Below are 21,594 nucleotides of genomic sequence, written 5' to 3'. Positions count from 1 at the left end.
TGATCTTTTGGCTGACTGTAATCACATCAGTCTACCAGCCTGACACAACACCCTGTTACAAAGTGATACAAGAAAAGACATATTTACTAGGCAAGAGCGGACCTACTGCAGAGTAAGAAAGGGCACAAATAGAGTAGGTCATCTTCAAGACGTTACTCCCAGTCTGCATACGAATGCCTTCCACACATGTTAATAGCTATTCTTGATTGTTTCCTCTGTCGAGCCAAAACACCAGCAGTGTGTGCAAAATTTTACACATAAATTTCAGAGTGATTAGGCTGTGCACGTAAGACATTTCCAAGTTCAGAGCTTGGACACTGCACAACCCTGAAGATTCTAACTGGTAAAATATCACATTATTTTCAGCCTGCTCATTCAACCTTTCCTTTAAATACTAACAGTTATCTAGGCTGTGTTTCTTCAATGGGAATGGAAGTTTGCAGGACAACTGTCTTCACAATCATCAGTGTAAACAATTCAGATACCAGTGACAGGCATAATGTCTTAACAATCACATATGTCAGGGTTTCTGGAAGCTGAAGAAGGACCTTTTATATCCAGTGACTACACATAGACAACAAGAGGGAGCAGAGAGACCTTCAACAAGCCAGACTGCAGCAAATCTATAGCTGCATATCTGAATTGGATCTTCAAATGAATGAGCCATGAGAAAGAACAGGATCGCAACAGTCTGGTATTTATGAACTGCAAGCTGCAACCTCAGATAACATCCAGGGACACAGAGTAAGGGCCGGGGTGGGGTGGGGGGAATCCAACATATTTATGTTCCTGTAAGAACAGGAGAGTTTAAGAGTATCAAGCGACAAAAAGGTTTTGCAGCAATGCCAAAAAGCAGCTAAGAGCAAATGTCAGAATAACAGAAGGTAGAACAAAATTAGCTTAAATTACAATGGCAGCTTTTCCTGGTGATAAAGTTTTTGGAACTTGAATTTCATTTTAGTGCTTACAGTGTGGAATCTAAGCTATATTTAAAATTGGTTAATTTTCATTTCAGCAGAAAGACAACTTATGTCTTCCAGAGCTATGGTAGCTTTCTAGGTAACTCACAAGAGCCTCTTGGATCCTTTCAATACTGGGGTAAGGAAAGTAACTTCTCAAACTGACATTTTACACCACTAAGTTGTAGCCACCCTTTTTACAGTCATTCCCTGGATTTTGAAGTTCTAATAATAGTACCCAGAAGAAAGTAGACAGCAACAGTGGAGTCTACAAAACTATTGGAGTCTACAAAAGTGAACGAAACGATGTCAGATTAAGAAGAAATGGAGACTTGGATGAGCTTAATCATAGAGACAAAGTAAAGGCACGGAGAGTACGGACAGGTAATAAGACATTATATTTATGGTGGAGCAAACTTCAAAGTTAAAGATGATGCTAAGTTTATAAGCCGACTGGACCATAGCATTTCATATTCTGGAGAACAAGGAAGTTTTTCCTTAAGTAACAGTCTTACTGAAGAAAAGCACACACTTGAGTCCGAGAGCCATTTCATGGGAGAACAGTAATTCCACATTAAGTCTTACCGACCCTCTTGGTGAAGAGTGCAAAAATCCAGTATCATAGAGTCCAGCTTCAGACACTCTGCAGTGCCCTTCTGCATGACAAGAATACTCTACTCTAGCTAATAGCACCAGAGTTTGGTAAAGAAGCAGCCAACAACCTTTGCGGTTCCTGAATCTTATTCCAGGTTGCTGACACTGTAAAAGGGGAGAAGCACTCATACTTCAAGGACAGCTACTCCTTTAAGAATAGAAACCCTGTGGTTTGCCAGCCACTTTAAAAATCACTTTAAAAATAATAAAACATTAAAGTGAAAATAATTCACACTTTTATTGCATTCTCATTCAAGCAGATGATAGTTATTCAGCTTAAAGACAGTTGTTTAAAACTAAAACAGGGTTTAGAGCTGTATCTTCTTTAGTTAGATCCACTAGATCTCTCTCCATTTCACCCAGTTAAAAAGCTGTCAGGATGTTGTTAAAACTTGCTAGCGACTGCCCTAGTACATCACAAACTTTTAATCATTGCAAAGAAAGTGCCCTTCAAATCTCTGTATGTAGCAAATTGCATATATACACACACACTAAAAACTGCAGTTCAGACAGAGAACTGATGACTGCATTACATAAATACCTAACAAAGGTCAGTGCTTACACTTCTGTTAGCTCCTGATTTGTAGGGATTGGCGCTCGGAAGATCTCGCGATGTACGGAAAGAGAAGGGTTAAAGGAGGCGGGATGACCGACAGACAGTATGTAAGGGCGTGACGCAGTTGAATAAACGCCATTTGCAGCATCCTCATATTGGTGTCAGTGCTCTGTGGCCCAGGGTATGGTGGACCCTGTGCCGAGTCCCACGGGGTGATCAGACGAATGTCTACATGATTAAGTCTAGACACAACGCATGTTGTAACCAGAAGTTCTTTATAGTGGATTAAGCGATAAATGACCTGCAATCCAATGCAGAGGGGTGTAAAAACAACCAGTGATGCCATGGTTTCCAACTTAAAGGCCTTATTTTTTCTATGGAAGAGCCTATTCTTCAGGTCACCTGACTTATGGTTCACACAGAAAAATTAAATTCTTCTTTGCAAAAGCACTTCTGCTTTACTTAGAGAGCATATTGTTCATTCATGAATCGGGAAAGTTTTACAGTGAGAATGTTATTGGCCCGGTTCATAAATGTGTCAGGCCATTTGTAACCAGGGCAACAGCAATAAGACACAGGGAATATAAAATTTCTTTTTCTTCCTGATGGCTGATCCACGAACTTCTTCATTCGATAACTGTGGGAATCATTGTAAGGTTTGATCTCCAGCTGATGTAAATCACAGAAACTTCAGACTTCAAGTTGGTATATACAAGTGCTGATTTCCATAGCTTTAGGACACAGTTCTAAAGAGGCACAGATTTGGACATCCACTCATCTTTTTATGAAAAAGAGGCTGACAGATAATTGGTAGTAAATTTGCAATTTTTGTTGTCACAATTTTCCTACCAAAGGAAGGTCTACAAAATGACCTTTTTATTACAGAACTGAAAAAAACAATTAGTTTGATAGTTGCACGCTGTCTTCTAAACTCCACAAATATGTAAAAAAGATTCACACTAGGAAAAAAAAAAAATCAAGGCTGAGGAATAATTTCACAGTGTAACTTTGTAACGAGTCCCTGGAGGAAATATCTGTTCCTTTTGTTCCCCTCTGCAAAGCTATGTAATTGATTCCTAACTGCTGTGTTAATGCTCCCTATTCCTGTCAGAATCCCTTTGGAAATACACTAAAGTAACCAGGACTCTCTCCTGATACAACCCCTCGAATGTGGGAATCTGGGTTTCTCTGACATGCATCACATTTCAGACAGTGGGCCACAGAGGAAGCTTCAGTGCCAAAGGGCTGATAAATATTAATATAGAAGAATAAAGTATACCAAATTATATATTGGAACACAGAGTAGACCAGGAAACTGTTGTCTTTTGTAATGAAATACAATCTCTTAGAGGCACTGTCACCTTCCATAAAAAAAAAAAAATAAAGTATATCTGCCATAGCATGGCTTATTAACTTATACCAGCTTGCAAAATTTTAAATGACAACAGGCAAGTGTTTTTAAAGAAAGGATTTGATCTTCATCAGGATCGAGAATTAGTTTGACTCTCCCTGACCTTGCTATCCCTTTTGCTGTACACGCACACAAAGTAATAAAGAAGAACAAAGCAGAACGGATTTGGCCCAGCTCCTGAATTATACCCCAGTGACTGTTCCAGAGTTGTGCATGAAAGCTTGTCTGCCTAGACAGAGCCAGTGATATCAGGTAACCTCTCTTCAGCAAACGAGGAGAGAAATATGGAAAAGATGATTCCGTTTTTACCTATGGTGCCTAATTAACCTTAATTAAGGTTGTATTGAGGGATCTTGATCAGCTTGCACAAGGGATATCTGCTTCCTGATTGTTTTTAGCTTTGAGAAAGCTCTCCTTTGAGAAAGGAAGATTTCCTACCACAAAGAAAAATGTCCTTATTAAATACATACGCTCATGTTCCAATCTAAATTTAAGAGATGGTACAGATAAAACATCCATGTTTTTAGTATTCCCCCCCTGAGTCAAATGTTTTTTAAATAAAAGCACTAGAATTACAGTAAAGATTCTCTAGTCTTCATAATTAAATTAAGAAAAAAAAAAAACCCTAAACATTTCACGATTTTGGTATATGTTCCCTGAAACAGCACTAAAGTTACTAATTATTGTAATCACTGATTTTAAGCTTACTAACCTGATGTCTCTAAAAATTAATCAACCTTGGCAGCCACACAACTTACTGCAAATTTGTCCTCTTCCACTACAGGTCATCATCTCAAGTTTCACAGTTATAGACACCATTGCTGTATTATGCACATTCGTGACTTTATTACACACTGGGTGGCAGTGTGGAAGGCTTTTTGTTCAAAACGCCCTTTATGGGAATAACTTAATAAAAAATTGCAAAGTTAAAAATAAGAAAAGAAATTATTTTAATTTAACACATTAGATTATAAATAGTAGAATACTTAGAAGTGCAAGGGGTGTCTCCCTGCTTCTTGTTAGAATGACACTACTTGATAAAAGACCCTGTTTTAAGTAGATTATAACTTCAGTGCTGCCTGATCTAAAATTTTTCATGTTGCATATCTGCCTTAGAATTTTCTTTTTTATGAAAAATTTCAGCTGATGTAATTTGGCTATTTCTGAGAATGCAGCAGAGACAAGAACAGTATTCTGCCGTGTCAACAGATTAACATGAATTCTTATTTTGAAATCTGTAGTACATCTGTGTTTTGCAGCAGAAAATAAAATTTGGAAGTAAACTGACTGTGTCTGGGATTAAATGAGAAAAGGGAGACTTAGATATTATTGTGGACAATGATGGACAGACTCAAAAGCGGAGTGCCCCCACAAAAAAAAAGGGACAATTGATCCATTCATTTCCTTCATTTGATATATGGAAGCCCTAGACTTCATGGTCAAGACAGTTGAAATCTGCCCTGAAGGTTTGTTTCGGTATTTTTTTTCCTTGCCCTTGTTATAGAATTCCTGCATTATAATAAGTAATAAGGAAAATTTTGTAAGTCTTGCTTCTCAGTCCTCTCACTAATGCTGTTTCTTCAGTTTGGGGCAGTGCAGTGGGGAAATGTAAGTTGACACTCAGCCTTGTAGAATGTCTGGAGATTCAGTTACAGCTACAGCTGATGGCTTTGGGAAACATGTCACGGATATACTCATTTCTACGTATTTTTCAAAGTCCTGAGGCAGATATTTAACAAGAGAAAATTCAGACCAGACACTGCAAACAGGGGGCCCTTCAAATCAATGGATTTTTAGGGCCTTAAATCTTTCTCTGCCTCAGTTCTTTACTTGAAAATTTGCGAAGACAAAAGCACCTTTCTTCCCAGAGGGTATTGTGAAGATAAACTCATCATTTATCTGTGAAACATCCTGGCTAGTCCAGTGAAATACACATGGAAACTCACATTTTCTTTCCCAGAAGGTTTTGTATAGTACGTAAAGCCTAAACACAATAAAGAAAAAATGATACTGATTGATGCTGTTTGTGAATGAACAGTGTCCATTTTGCATCACTGAACACCTCAGTGTTCCACATAAAAGCAGCAGATATAGTGATAGATCCTTGTACACCAGGCAGGAAAATTTTGCTACACACAAAAAATAACACTGGCATTTCTTAATTTCTTTGTATTTCCCTAGTGCAGTTATCTGTTACACCCAAAAAGCTATTTAACAGAGCACATATTGACTTGCAGATAATAACATTTGCTATATTATGTTGAGGCAAAGAGTTTATGTTTTGAATGCTTTCAAAATATAAAAAACAGGCAGAAAGACACTGACATCATCCCTGAGTTAATGAAGAAACTTCCCCCCTTAGACGTCTGATAGCATATTTATCTATTATGCGATTTTATATTTTCTTTTGAAGCATCTAGTATTGACAATTGTTGGAGACAGGATATTTGACTAAATGGATCATTAGTCTGATCATTTCCCCAGGTTTCTATGTGAACTGAGGATGCTATAGCATCTAAGCCTGACAAGCACATATGGAGACAGCTGAAATGGAGTGAGGGCTTAGTTCACTGCTGCATCTCACAAACAAACAATGAGACAATGCTGCATGTAAGTAGAGATGCTAAAAGCAGTCTCCGTTCTATAACAAATATATAGGAAATATTAATGTAAAATCTTGACATGGTACTTTTGCCTTCCCCTATAATGACATCAATAAACATCTTCAATATCGATTTTTGCTTATTATTAAAATGGCCTAATACAAATACAGACATTAAGCCAGATAAATGCAGAGATCAGTATAACTGCAGCCAAGAGCATTTAGACCAGAAATACTACCAATTACTACCAAGACTGGCAAGCCTGACTAAACAGAACTCCACATAGACTTCTGAATGCAGGGCTTTAAAAGCAGGATGATCCCTGATCTCCACTTAGTATCATACCCTACAAAAACTTCCTCATTGCTTCTAGCTGAGCCTATACCACTCAATATCCCTTCTTCCTTCAAAATGTCAGCACAATCCCTGTTGAAATTGTGCCTGGGACACAGAAATGACCTTTCATTCTGAAACAGGACAATAAAAGACTTTTTTCAAATACTTGCAGATGAGGTGTTCTCAGTTTTGTGAAGGTTGCACAGTTCCTTCCAAAGACCATTGTCTAATGTATGTTTCTTGTTAAATTTCGAAATTACCTCAGCAATGCCAAAAAAGATTTCTGGACTTACTTGTTCAGATTTAATCAGGCTCTGTCAGTGAAACTAAATCTTGCAAAGGTGGGACTGTTTTACCACACAATAGACAGAGAATCAAGCAAAAATATTCTATACACTTGAATATCAAAAATAAACTGAAAATGTAGACTCAGAAATAAAAACACAATAGCTTTATTTCTGAGAATAAACAGTACCTTTCTCCTGTCATATAAGGAATGGTTATCCAATATCATCTTCCTTTCGTGAGTAGCATACCTCCGCAAATCACGTCCAAATTGCTGTAAAAGATATAGCAAATACCAGCAATTCTGACAAACCAAAATTGTTATCCTTTGTATAAGAGTCCCAACGCCAAACCAAATAATAAACTAACATGTAAAAATTACCTCTATTAAAAGACTACAGCCTGAAAAAAATTGATCATCTGAAAGGACAATATTTTGATAGGCACTGGTCCATCATTTCTGTTGGTTAGTCCAAGAATAGTTGGGCACTGTACAACAAAGTAAGCCTATGATGGCCTCCCACAGTCTGTAGGTGAATTATCTCAACAGGGAGTAGGAGCTGAGTGAGGCAGAGAAAGATGAAGTCATTGCCTACTCAACCAAAGGGCCTCACAAAGTGCATTTTTAGTGTAGACACCTACCTACGGAGTTGAGAGAAGGGCTTTTAAGTAGCCAAACACTTCCAGGATAAGAAGGACCCCAAAGTCTGCAGAACTTATCCAGGGCCCAAATAAATAGATTTTATTATCTCAAAAAAGAAAAGTGACTGAAGTAACTCATCAGCTCAGCAAGAGAACACATCAATTGCAACATTTTGCCTAGTCTATAACATCCTGCTTCCAATTAACCTGAGTAGAACAGAGTGGCAAAGCACCTGTACTGCTTCTAGCACATCAAAAAGAGTGTTCAGAGCAGGCTCAGCAGCTCTCCATTATACCATGTAATCACTTCCTAAGAAAATGAACATCAGAAAGCAAGCATGTAGAACAGATTAAAAAATAATTCTGTTTGGAGAGAGACTAAGCATTTGAGTTTTGAGTTTGCATTTAGATAGAATTTTTTATTTTGAAAATACTGTACTATTTTATATTATACCTACTGACTACAGTGTCTATTGTGAAAGTAGCTATCATTTCAAGTTTTCTTCAATTAGTAAAATATCAAACAAAACATATTTTATTCTAGTTCAAAACTAATGTGTAAATTCTAAAATTTTCCAATATTTTACAATTTAAAACACTCAAAATACAACTGAAACAAAACATTTTATCTAATCCAAAAAGAAACATGTAAAATTGTTTTCAATTTCCTACAAAACAAATTAAGTTCCAATTCAGAACATCTCTTCTTCAAATGTTTAATTTCCTGTAAAATCTGTGACACTTTCCAAATCATCCCTCTACTCAGTAACCATTTAAATTTCTTGTTAACACTAGCATGATGTAAAAAGACAACACAACTGACTGAAAATCTAGCTCTTCAGTCCATGAACCTAAATAATAAGCTTCAAGGAAAATGGATGTTAACTCCTCTAGAGAGATATCCATAAATGTCAGTGATGAGTTCATCAGCTCCAACCTATGATCACAGGTTGATGACAGCATGAAATGTGACATGTGGAGAGAAGGAACATTTTTTAAGTATCCATGAACTCTGAATGGTCCTGCAACAGCAAAAATAGGTTAGAAATGCTGAGAAAACACAGACTGTTGTGGTTACTTACCCTGGAGCCTGTCCAGCCTAAAAGAGCATATGCATATTGCTCAAAGGGGGTTATGACCAGATCCACACGGATTGCCTTCCAGTCTTTGACTTCTGCCACATCAAATTTTTTTGACATGTTGTAACTGCTGTTGTCTACTCTTGGCTGATATAATTTTAAAATTGCAAAACACTTCTGAAAATGATCCATGGCATCAACTTTTCTGCTTGGTAGCTGTTCCTTTACAAATGTTGATTCAATGATATCACAATATAGAAGTAAGCCCTAAAGAGAAGACATTGCTCACATTGAATTGCTGGACTGGTTTTACTGTAATTCCAGAGTTTCTAGGCAGTTGTCTTAAAAATTCATGGAAAATGCAGTTTCAGCAAACACAGAACTGTGCCCGGCCAAATCTGGGCTAAGCAGAGACATGAAACAGCTGTGGCTTTTTTGAAAAATATTAGCAGACCCTTTGAGGGAAATGTGCAGTGGTAGTCATCTGATAGTGGCTATGTCCCGCCCTGTACTAGGGAGACAATATTTGCAATTCTTCCCCTCCATCCTTTCCTCCTAAGCCTTTTATAGTTATGTCAACAGAAACTTCTGTTTAGGGATTGATGCTTTCCCACATGGCAGACATCTAGAAAAACAGATTAGTCCGAAGCACAGTCTTGCTGACAGATGCCAAACAGAGCATTTGGACTCTGTCTGTTGTGTGAGATTTCCTTGTGACAAGGTCTGGAGTCTCCAGAGAGATGGAAAGACCCTGCCCATGCCTTCTGTTTGAAGGGAGTGCACCAAAAAAACGTAGATCCTCAAGAACCAGGTTTTATTAAAATAAAAACAAGATTTTCTTTTTATAATAAAGAACATTCAGGGTAAGAAAAATTGAAGTAATGAAGCGTTGTAAATTAATTCCTTCTAATCCAGCACAGTAGGAAGGGTTGGGTGGAAAGAGGTCGTGCTTTCTTCCAGCCTTGCTCTGTAGCCAGCAACCTTTCAATGGCTCCTGGGGTTGCAGCGAACTCTGCACTATCCCTTCTAGGCCCTTAGGAAAAGCATCTTTCTCTCATTCCTCTGGCCTGTCTCTGTGCCTGTTCTTTGCGTTTCTAGGCAGCTTCCAAGGCTACTGATTTCCTGGACATCTCAGATTTACCCTGCACTCCCAAAGCTTCTTACAGCTCTGCATGTTCAGCCGCCCTCAGGTAAAGCGCAATCTCGCCTCACCAGCCAGAAAACCTCTCATCACCCAAAGCACAGCACCTGGAACAAGACAAGGAGCAGCATCCCTCTCTCTGCTGCCCGGCACATCCTTTTTAAAGAATACACAATCAAGTACACAATAGCAAAGAAATAAAGCAGATACTTTCCATCACACTGCTTCCTTCCTCACCCTTGAGTCTTCAGAATAGAAATGGAGCTTGATACATAATAATACAACAAGGCTCAGTGTCACTGAAGCCATCTCTAGCAGAAGGGCTCAGCTGGCAAAAAGATTCCGCTTTCTGAGAGTGGTTCCACATGACAAAAACACTTAGATGTGTGCCTAAGTCCTGGTACGCTCACCCTTAATTTAGCTTTTATAGAGTCATAAAATAGAGAAGACCACTGTGACTGCTTCATCTGAGCTCCTGGTTTCACAGAAAGTAGAGACTTCTGAGAATTGCCTTTGCAAAAGAGATTTAACTTTGTTACAAAGGTTAGCAACAATAGTGCATAAACCACTTTCTTCATAGTTTATCAGGTGTTTAATTGTTATTACTAGAAGGAAAACTACTAAGCTGAACTTACTAACTTCATGTTCTGACTAAATAAGCTCATTAGTTTTCATCTTCAAGATCAACAAGGCTACAACTGTCACGTGTCTTTTCATATCTCCTTTTACATTTCTTTAAACCTACACATCGATCAAACCCACTTCTCAGATTTATCGCTGATGAGATGAATAGACTCAGTTTCTTAAAATTTCCATCATCAGGATTTCTTTAGGTCCTTGAATCAATTTTTTGTCTCTCCTTTTCAAGTGCCTCGAATGTTTACACATTATCCTTCCTCTGGACTAGGAATTCTTATACTAGTCTCACCATAAAAAAAGCATGATCAAGAATGCCTCCTGACTTTTAGTTAACACATCCCTTAATATATGGTAAAGAATCATATTAGTTTTGTGTTGGTTTTTTTTTTAAATTGCAATACTGAGCTAAGCATGTATAGAAGTGGTTTTATTTGATGGCTGTCGATGGTTAACTACAATGGTCTCCAGGTCAGATCTCTTATGAACACAGGGGACAATGAACTGATTTTTGGAAGAATATCTCCATATTAAACACCAGGTTTTGATTACTTCTTTTATATAGTGCAAGTGTGGTAACTTTACATGATAATATGTTGAATACCTTAGAGAATACTTTACAACAATAAATTACTTTTATTCCTCAGAGCTATAATTCTGGCCAAAAAAAGCATAACAAAAACACTTAACAAGTTATTATTTCCATGAAGAGACACTGATAGGTATTATTATATTTTCAGCCTCCAGGTTTTTGTTGACGATAGTTTCAGATTAACAATCCCATTATTTTACTGGGAATCAGTCACAGGTTGTTTATGGATCACTGGGCCAACCTTTTTCATGATAACTCTTTGACTTGCATTGACGTTCTTTCACTTCTTTGGATTTTTTTCCTGATTTTGAAGATTTATTATAAACTAATATGAGAAAACTCCTTATGTAGCTCTTTCTCTTGGATTACTAGTTTCCAAGTCTGCTGATTTGAAAATGCTTAATTTTAGCAGGTATTCTCTCACATCTATCTTTAAAACAGATAGTAATTTTTTCTTAATTTTACCCCAACGTCACAAGGCACTGATGCCTGCTATTTCCAAATATAGAGTCAAAACAGCTGTTGAATGTTAACACATAACTGCTTATTATCTCTCTCTTTTTGATGAAACTGTGCCTGCCTTCAGGTTAATTTTGTTGCTTTTAATGCTAAAAAAAAAGCTTTTAATCTCATTGATCATTGACCATTAATTGATGACTTCAAGCTTTGATTAAGCACTGACATTCTTCCCATTCTCTATAAAAATCTTCTAGCTACTTCATCAGCACTTTCTCATCTTTTGCTTCATTTTCCTTTTTGCTCTTTGAGATTTGAGGCATTACAGAGCATATCCCGGAATGAATCTAAATAATTTATGTCCCTAGGCAGAATCCTAACTAGATTAAGTTTTGGTAAAGTCTTATTTTACAGTTCCAACTACATTAAGTTTTGGTAAAGTCTTATTTTACAGTTCCAAGTAACTACTTTTCCAGTACCTGTATGGTGCTTGTAGACAGTGTGCTCGGATCACCAATTTTGCACATTTGCCACAGTCTATATAAGTGTTTGTGTCCTCTTTGTTCAAGTGAAGTTGAAATCTCCTCAGTTTTGGTGCAAGAAATCAGGAATTAAATCCCATCTTTAGGTAGACTACAAAAGGAATGGAATTCCTACTGTAGATACAAAGTCTCAGAAGGAGTTTTGTTTCTGATCACTTGAGAAATCCAGCAAGATATCACAGCCTGCAGTGGTTTCTCTCTCTAGGGGCAAGCAGACAAGCACCTAGAGACTGTTTTGTCTCAGTGAGATCTGGGGACAGTCACACATGGCCACCAGTACCCCATACTTGGATTTTTAGCCTGTAAGCTCTTGAGGAGATATGATTATGTATTACCTGTGTGTCTGTAATAGATAAAATGGCCTTGACATAAAATGCTCAGGCCTTTTAAGACGTTCATTTTTAACTTTTAGTCATACATTGTAATCGCTGCTTCATCAATATTTTTATTCTAATGCTTAGCTGTGTTATCACCTTACAGATGATCTCTTCTGCATCAGCTTTACTTAGTTTTCAGTCATTTTTTCCAGCTTGCTACTCATTACAGGAATATGTAGTAGTAAATGAAACAGGGTGAATTTAATGTGTTAGTTTTTGCTGCATTGCCCATATTAAAAATGAAGAAATTCTCTTTACCTAAAGTCATCCTGGATACCACACTTACTAGAGGTCCTCCCTTTGAGATCTCTCAGCTGCTTGAAGAGTACAAATTCTGCCTGTTAAACCACAGCATTTAAAGATGGATCTCTTCTCTTTTTTGTTTCCCTCATCCTATTTTCATACTTAGGAACTTCAAGGGAACACTCCTTGGGGTCCCTGAGGTTTAACATCAAGCAATCATGAAGAAGTTACACCAAATCAGTATTGGAGCCTTCCTACTGCTGTTTTCCCCTGCGGACTAGGCCGTGTCTTCTACCTGAATACATTTTAAGTATTTGCAGATGGCCACGGTTAGCAAGTGTGACTAGGAAGATGTTTTAGGACTACCTCTCTCTGGGTTACTCTGTAGTGTTTTTTCATAGTTTGTTGGCTGGGCAATTTCTAAAGCTAATAGGAGGAGCATGAGAGTATGTAGACCACTGTAAATATCTGCTTCAACTTTAAAAAAAAATGCAATTAGGCAACAATTACACAAGTGCCGAGTTGAACAAGCAATTGAAACCTGATTCAAAGTCAGGATATTGCCTTTAAATAGGAGCCAAAGCTTAGGTCATATCCATTGGGATAATGTTTCCAATTAACCTAATTTGATTAGGCACTGGACATCACCATCACCCCATAAAGCTGAAATGGCACTTCTGTACATTTTGGAAAAGTATTGCCTGAAAGGGCAGTCAGCTAGAAGATTGTGTGAAGCTCTGGCTACTGCTAGGTGCAAAACAGCAGCCTTCTCATTACTCTGTGCCCGGGAATCTGCAGTTCTTTGCAAATTTCAGCTTGATCTATACACCATAAAATGTTGTAGACTTTGTTTACACAATCGTTTTAAAATGTGGGCATTTTTATTTCTCAAATTTACAACATCATCAAAACCAATTGTATGTTTTTAGGGCAGTTATGTCAATACCCGGAACAATTTTCCCTTTTAAGAACTATTATACACTTTTACTTAAATAGACTGGGTGCTGGCACATCAATAGCATTGATATTGGAGTAAATCCATGATCAAACTGAGGAAAAGTGTGAATTTCTAGAAAAATATGAAATCAACAGCTGAAAAATCAATCCAAATATGGTCGTTAGCTTTCTTTGTCATTTTTAATTAAATGAAATCCTACCCTATTTTTAATGCTACAAGCTGTCATTATTCAATTGTTGGTAGCTGGATTAATTCTGTTAAAGCTAAGTAGGACCATTTTATACCACCTGAAGATGTAAACCAGTATGTTTTTCTGAAATGTATATATGTTGTTGCTCTTAATTTCCTTCTGAGATGGTTTAATAAAGTGAAACTGGATTTTTTTCAGTGAAATACCTATAGCTAATCCAAAATAGGATCTAGGTATGTTAGTTGAGAAAAAACAATACCTAGGTGAGGCACATAGAATTCTATAAAGTGGAACAGCTCAAGGAACTTATGCCTGGGAGCAGTCAGACCTGTTAGGATGAGGAATCATTAGCAAATGGCATCAAAGGTTTGATTAGCAATACAAAGTTTTGCAGCTGCTGCATAACCATGCAGCTGCCCTGGCCCCTTTTTCATCTTGAAGTTCCCTGTACATCAGAATGGTCTAATTCTGGGCATGTCCTGAACAGCCTGGTCTTAACAGCAATGGACAGACCAGCACCAGAGTCCAGGAATGAAGATGTTTCTCTCTCTCTATGCCATGAGCACTTGCAGTGGTAAGCAAGATAAACTGATAGATAGATAGGGACATATACATACATACCTACCCACACACAGATATACAACACACACCAGAAGGATCAGATGTCATAAGAAATGCCACTGCTGCCTGGATCTTCACATGAAACATAGCAGGAAATGGAACGCTTCTGCCCATTTTATGCAATAAACTCATACGCAGGACAATCAGATTCAGACCCATCCTCTGCCTGAAGCGATTTAAGCCAAGTTCTCTCATGTCCAGTGCTCTAACCACCATACAATAGTCTATTTTAGGTAAGAACGTCCTCAGCTCCTGCTGAAGCAGAGCCAGAATGCAACAAAAATTCATAATGCATTGAGTCAAAAGGTGAGACAATATCTGTTCACAAAGGAGGTCTGCATCCTTATGGGCAGAGCGTTCATCTGAAAAAAATAAGCTCTTTGTTCTGGCCTTTTAACTGTTTCTGTATCTTAGGAACAGGTTTTGTTGCTGCTAAAATCCAGCTGTCACTCAATAATGAATGTGTCGCTGTTCTGTGAACCCTGTTTACAAAAAATATTTCCAGCAATGAAAAAGTGAGACTGGCTACTTGCTTCTCACCATCCACCTTAATGGGACATCAAGGCTTTCCCTTCCTGACCTGTTCACTTCAGCAAGGGTGAATAATAGATTGTAAACCAGACCACTAATATACTAAAATAAGTAAGCACAGGCAGGCATCTACATTCCTCATTTTCCTAAAAGTCAAAAGAAAAATGCAACATTATACTTACATGAATACAAAGGGAAAAAATGAAGAGTGCAGGAATGTCTGTAGTAATGGTATCTCTTCCTTTGTTGAAAGTACATATGTAACCGTGCTAAATATAGCTATATAGGTTTTAAGCAAAAAATGAGAATGTCTTTACACAGTATGTGAATGAAGCTGCATTGACACAGATGGCTCAGCCTGTTTGGCCATGGACTACCAAACTCTAACATACAGAAGTAATTTCTTACTTTCTTTATGAAGCTTTTTGGAACCATTAAAACCATAACCTGCATTGCCGCTGCATCAAAGAGCATGATGGTGTTGATTTAACCACTTAAGTTTTCAACATCTTTCAGTGGAAGTGTTACGTTAAGTGTTACGTTTGTTACGTTAAACTTTTCAGCTAAGAAAAAGGCCCCTTTAAACTATTTCAATAAGGCTGAGGTCCACAGTTTAGAAGTTAAACATTGCAGAATCCTTCACCAAGAGCTGCTCATCGTGACCTCAGTGATGTTCTTTGATGAATTTGAGCTTTGAAGCAATAGCACAAAAGTGGAAAGCTATGAAGCAGATGACAGATGGACTGTCAAAGAGTATAAAAGTGCTTTAGGTTTGGGGTTTTTTTGTGTCCTCTCCTCCCCCTTAGAAAGCAAAGGTAATAAAAAGGCAAGAGGAGTGTAATTCCTCTCCTTTTTTGCATTTTGATTTTGCTGGCAGCTTATTTTTTAGTAGTACCAGTAAAAGCCTGTCTATTACAACTGCCACAGTAGAGAGGCTGTATAGCTAGTAGAACAATCCATAAAAATTCTGGAGGACAAATAGAACACAGAAAATATTTGTCTATAGCTTTAAACAATCCCCAGCTTGTTTGGGTTTGGTTTCTACAGCCATTGTGCATCTCCCCTTCTGACATTTTCTCCATGCTGGGATTCCTAGAGGAATCCTAATCTTTTCATCAAACCTTTGGCCACCCTTGACCTCCCATACTCACTTCTGCCAAATTTTATCCTTAAAAAAAATAATAAAATCAGCATGAACGTTTTATTTTCTATTTCTTTCCTTTCAATTCCATTTAATGAAAGCAGCTCAGAATGACCTGAAAAGCTTCAGCAGTTGCCAGACTTCTCAGATCACAGCCATTGTTCTCATTAATGTAAGTGGAGTGTGATAGAATGGGAGAACGAATGAAAGGCTGCACTTGGGGCAGGCTTTAGCCTCAGCCTGTCATCGCTTTTCCTTTCTGCTGTGTGATAATAAACATGATTTTTGGAGGATGCACACATGGCTTCCTAGTGGTTCCAGTCTGCTTAAGAAGGTAACAGGACAGCTTCCAAGAAGAAATGCAACTTTTCCATAATAAAGGCAGTAGAATGATTGAGAAATAAACTTTACCTAAATAATAAAAAGATAAAAGTAGAGTAGCTCCTCAGCACTCATTAATTGCCACAGCTTCATTGCTTTTCATTGGAGTATGATAAATTATACCTGCTAGCAATTTACTTCAATACATACACTTTCCATACAGAATTAGGATGGAAATCACAGAAATCTAAATATTAATAATAATCTGTTAACTTTTCAAAGACCAAAAGCCAACCAAAGGAAAAGGAATTCAGCTAAGGTTGTATTTTACCAGGAAAAAAATTCTGAAGCCCTTCCATTAAAGCCAACTGAAACGTTTTGACCACCTCGAAACAGTTAACTTTATACAATCAGATAAGCTTTGTCTGGTTGGATGTTTTTAATCTTTCACATGTTGACCCATTATACATTAATTAAAGTATATAGTTCAAGAATCAGTTCAAAAGCATCGTCTCCAGGCTATCTGCACTGAAAGCTGACTTGACTTAGCAGTGGGGCATTTGGTGATTCACTTCAGACAGAGAATTGGCCTTTTACTTGTTGAAATGTCCTCAATTCCTTTGAACAGTACAGGTAGTAAATGTTGAAAAATATCTTAGCTGGCTAGAAAGGTAGAAGAAGAAACAAAAGCTTACTACTCCCAACATACTATATTTCTGACCTAGGAATATTTTGAGGTACCTGTACCTGTTATAATTCAGACTCTTCCAACTGTAATGCTGCTTGAAACTGAAGAAAGCTGAATAGAAGAAAACCCAAAACCCTTAGATGAAAAACTCCTCTCTGAAATGTGTGCATTCTTCCAAACCCAGACATCATGGAAGATTATGTCAATTTTGACAATATTCCAATGGAAGCCAGGAAAAATGCTAATCTATGGGCTGAAAGGAAGCCAGAATTCCAGGCCTTTGGTACCTAAGCTTTCAGACTTGCTCACCTCACACCATGAGGTCACCCAAATCCACTACACTTAAAGCTGGAGCTCCCTGAAGTAGTTTCCCTTGGAAGAACCTACTCCCATCTCAAGGAGAAATCAAGAAAATACAGTTTTGTTTCAAAGTATAAGAACACTTTTGCTGTGTCAATCAAAACTCCACCTAGCTCAATGTCTTACCTCTGACTAGCTGCATATTCTTAGGTTAAAATATAACAGAATGTGTGTAGAGTACTTCTGATATAACCTTCAACTTTAGCATTCAGAGCTGGAGGATGCACATACATCATCATTATTAATAACCAAATAGACCAATATCCAATTTTAAAATATTGCAGTCATGTAAAAAGAAGTCAATGTTCTTTAAGCACTACATAGGCTTAATTCAGTACTGTTAGAATATGTTTTTTCTGGCCAAATGTTATTGAGTTCATACCTGCTTTTTCCATAAGTCAACAACTTTATGCAGAAGTTCATCATCTTCTTTTGGTCCTGGATTGGTGATCAAAAAATCTATATCATGTCCAATCTTCTTACCCCTGGAAGCAATAAATAACAAGAAGGCTAAAAGAGTTAAGTTCCTGTAGAATTTCACACTATTTTTGAAGAGAATATTTTTGCTGCATTATTTAAAAAGTTTGCAGCATAAAGTAATAGCAATGTTTCTTGAAACATAATCAAAATGGAATCTTCTATTTCTTTTATCGGGTCTGTCAGTGTTCTTTGTTAAGCAATAATTTAAGCTTTTTGATGTATTTTCTCTGTTGTTCAACTAGATACTGCAGATCCATTTGCTGATGTTAAATCTCTCTCTGTCTTCCCCTTAAGTTCCAGAAAAGGTTTCAGTCATCTTTGGATAAAAAAAAATAATCAAAATACAATAGTACATATTATGAATCCAGTGCAGTAACAGCAGATAAACTTGCCAGTCTGACTAATGCAGGCTTAAATATTCTTCTTTAGCTTTTGATGGACACTTCAATGAACAAAACTGTGATTAAAAATAATTTTATTGTTTCTTTTAATGGCAGACATAAAATCCCTGAGTATTTTACATTTCTTCTCTTTTAAAATATAACAATGCTTTTTGCAGAGATTGAGTTTGATTTTTTTTCAAGAACAGTTCAGCCTTAATGTGACTAAAGCTCGTTTATTATATCCACTAAGGATTTCACAACTAAATCAATATGCACAAAGTTTAATTGTAAATCTTCTTAATGAAAAATGGTGTCATAACCTCTTGTTTCTCTTCAGTTAAGTCTAAGCATTCAGCTTGCCTTTCATCCACTTACCAAATGCGTTAAACTTAAGTCAGATTAAGATGTAGCTATCATTGGAAAACAGGCAAAAGCATGCTGTCAGAATGCTTCCCTTCAGAATTATAAAATATTTGAGAACATCTGAAAATTTATCTTAGAGTGCAATTCATCTGAGCATTGCAGAACCATTACGAGGTTTTCATTTTGGTCTAAATACTGCAACAGGGACTGCATACATATCTATTTATTGGCTGTAACCAGGCCAGCCTAAGGAGAAAGGAGCAGAGGAGATATTTCTGCAACTAGGTGCAGTATGCAAGAGGAGGAGTGAGCACCCAAAATGTGGAGTAGTGACACCCAAGTGTAAAACTCCAAATCTTTTTCTTGTGTTCAGGGGAAGAGTCTCTTCTTGCTGATGTTCACAAGGGTACACAACATAGCTGAGGTGTGTTTCAGTTCAACATTGTGTCCAGTATTCAGAGAACTTGTGAATTGTTATACAAGCAGTGAAAATGAGAACTGTACAAAACAAAAGATTTGCTTTTTTGTATTTCATGAAATAGTTTGTTCTTTTAAAATAGTGCATAAAACCAAATTTGATTTCTTAAACTTGGAAATTTGTAGGAATAGAGTTGATTGGCAGACATGTCAACTCCCATTCGCATGACAGGAAACCATCTAGCTGATGGATAGTTGAACAGCGTTAGCAGCAAGATGTAAGGAAATGAAAATCTAGGTTTTACATTTGACAAGCAGTCTAACTCACTATAATGCAACTATTGTGCCGTGTCTGCAGCAAAGTCAAAACTGCTTAAACAGGTGGAAATGATTTCAAAAGAAGTTTCAAACAAAGCATCAGTCTAGGCTTAGAAACCGAACAGCAATTCGAACTCAAGAAGTTAAAAAACATTTAGTATTCCATGTAACACTTTCTGAGTTATTTTGTAGGATGACATTCATTATCTCTTAAATTACCATAATAATCCAAAGCTCTTACATAGCACTTTTTACTTACATGTCTCAAAATGTTTTTTGAAAGGGAAGGAATTTACTATTCCTATCTTAGAGATTCAGAAAGTGGCATAAGAAAACTTGCCTAAAATTATTTTTCAAAAAAAAAAATCAAAGGAAGAAATTAGAAGCTGATGGAATTGGGATCTGATCCCTGATTCTTCCTCTGGTACTTGACACATCTACAAAATCCTGCATCAATCCAGCCATAAAATTCCAAGAAATCCAAGGTGTTTCACTAGCCATCGATTTCCCAAGACAGAGAGCATTTATGGAAACGCTTTTTATTTGTGAAGTTAGCATTTAAATATCATATAAAAGCACACGATATAAAATCATTGTTATTGTCAAAGTTATTTCAGCTTCTCTTTGAACTAATTCACATTGGATTAATTTCTGACTGAATTTGTGAGGCTGTTACTGGAACACTTAGTCTAATTTCCACTCTTTACCAAATAACGTATTTCACCCTTGACAAATTTATTATCTTCCTTAAAATAGAAAAACAATCTAGTATATTAAAAAACTGTATAATATATACTGCTCATGGCTTGTAAATCATGCAAAAAGATGCAGTAAAGTGCACATAGATTCAGACCATCATTCTATTGAAGCTGAAGGGAATGTGGCCATTGATTTCAGCAGAGTAGGGCTTTTCATCTCTATATTTATATATTTATGTGTGTATACATACAAATGTACAGCCATGGGTATTCATAAAATTACATAAAAGGCACATAGGATGACATAGTACCAAGGTGCTCTGTCCCCAGCTCAGGAAGTATGTAAATACCTGTATTTGTTTATCAACAATTAACTCTATCTGCACATCAACAGTTCACTGAAGCTAAAGCCAACTGTATACCTAAAGACTAGATATGATACAGGACTTGATCATATACAAGTTAAACACCATGGTAGAAGACATGTGGTCTTCAAACTGGATACAAAAACCCAGAATTCATCACCTGATTAAGTGCCTCAGAGATGAAACCTCAAACTCTTGTTCGTTCCTGAAGTTTTCCAAGAGGAATGCTGCAGGCTGCAGTCTTTTTCAAACCCCTTCACATTCAAGAGAGCAGGTTCCTTACACAGGTTGACTAAGCATCATTCACTTAAAATGAAAACAAACACTTTGTTTGAAAAACAAACATCAAATTGATGCTATCGGTGCCTGGATTTGTATTGCATTTGGTAGCCTAGTGATTGGTGCAGTGATTCCTTGTCTTTTTATTGCCTTATTTTTCTCAGTTAGGAATATTGGCAACGTTCCTGCTTCACAGGAGGCATCTCTTCAGTCTCCTCTCCTCCTGCCTTCCGCTGGGGTACAGTTCCAGGACCAGAGTTCAGAGATAGCCTTTGGGTCCACGCCAGTGTCCACAGGTTATTTACTTACTTGTTATTAGCTATTGGATTAAAACCACTCAGCCAGGAAGGAGAACACTGTTTAATGTTTTCACAGCCAAGTTATTTGTCATCCACTGACTGTGAAATACAAAATACAGAGCCAGTGCTTGGTGCAGGGAGCAGAGTCTTGAGAATTCTCCTCTCTAAATGGGCATCCTAGTCAGTACACTATATCACACTCTCCCTGGGTCTACAAATCTCCCATTTTATACTGCAGGGTGGCATAAATCCACCCAGGCTAGTGATTTTAGCACACTAATGGATGGTGGGAGATGTAGGGCTTTGATTCTGGCAGGCCACTGTCTATGTACTCTAATCACAAGGCTTTGATATAAAATTTGAGTACTATTTTAAAAATAAAAACAGCTGCAATGACATTTTAGAAAAAATAATATACATCCTCTTAATGTGTATGAGAGTTGCTCAGAGCTTGTCTGTTTTCTAGGCCTCTGTCCTGGGTTCAGCTGGGATAGAGTTAATTTTTACAGGAACCTGGGAGGTGGGGGGCATAGCCGGGGCAGCTGACCTGAACTAGCCAAGGAGCTATTCCATACCATGTGCCATCATGCTCAGTATATAAATGGGGAGCGGGCTGGGGGGAGCGCTCGACTTTCGGTGGGGGAGGTGGCGGAGCGTCGGGTCCCGGGTG

General features: G+C 37.4%; 1 protein-coding gene across 2 annotated transcripts in view; it reads right to left on the bottom strand.

The window, feature by feature from the left end:
- Positions 1–21,594, bottom strand: part of DNTT (DNA nucleotidylexotransferase) — a 96,045-nt gene that overhangs the window by 18,079 nt on the left and 56,372 nt on the right. For both annotated transcript variants that reach the window (XM_049810476.1, XM_049810475.1), the window contains 3 exons: positions 17,705–17,807; positions 8,529–8,792; positions 6,995–7,078 (listed from right to left, as the gene is read on the bottom strand). In XM_049810476.1, the coding sequence (XP_049666433.1) occupies positions 6,995–7,078; positions 8,529–8,792; positions 17,705–17,807 (451 nt within the window). The remainder of the gene's footprint in view (positions 1–6,994; positions 7,079–8,528; positions 8,793–17,704; positions 17,808–21,594) is intronic.

This window comes from Accipiter gentilis, chromosome 9 (genome assembly GCF_929443795.1).
Source record: "Accipiter gentilis chromosome 9, bAccGen1.1, whole genome shotgun sequence".
Lineage (NCBI taxonomy): Eukaryota > Metazoa > Chordata > Aves > Accipitriformes > Accipitridae > Astur > Astur gentilis.
Note: the sequence above shows the minus strand (reverse complement) of the source record. Positions and strands in the feature narration are given on the sequence as shown.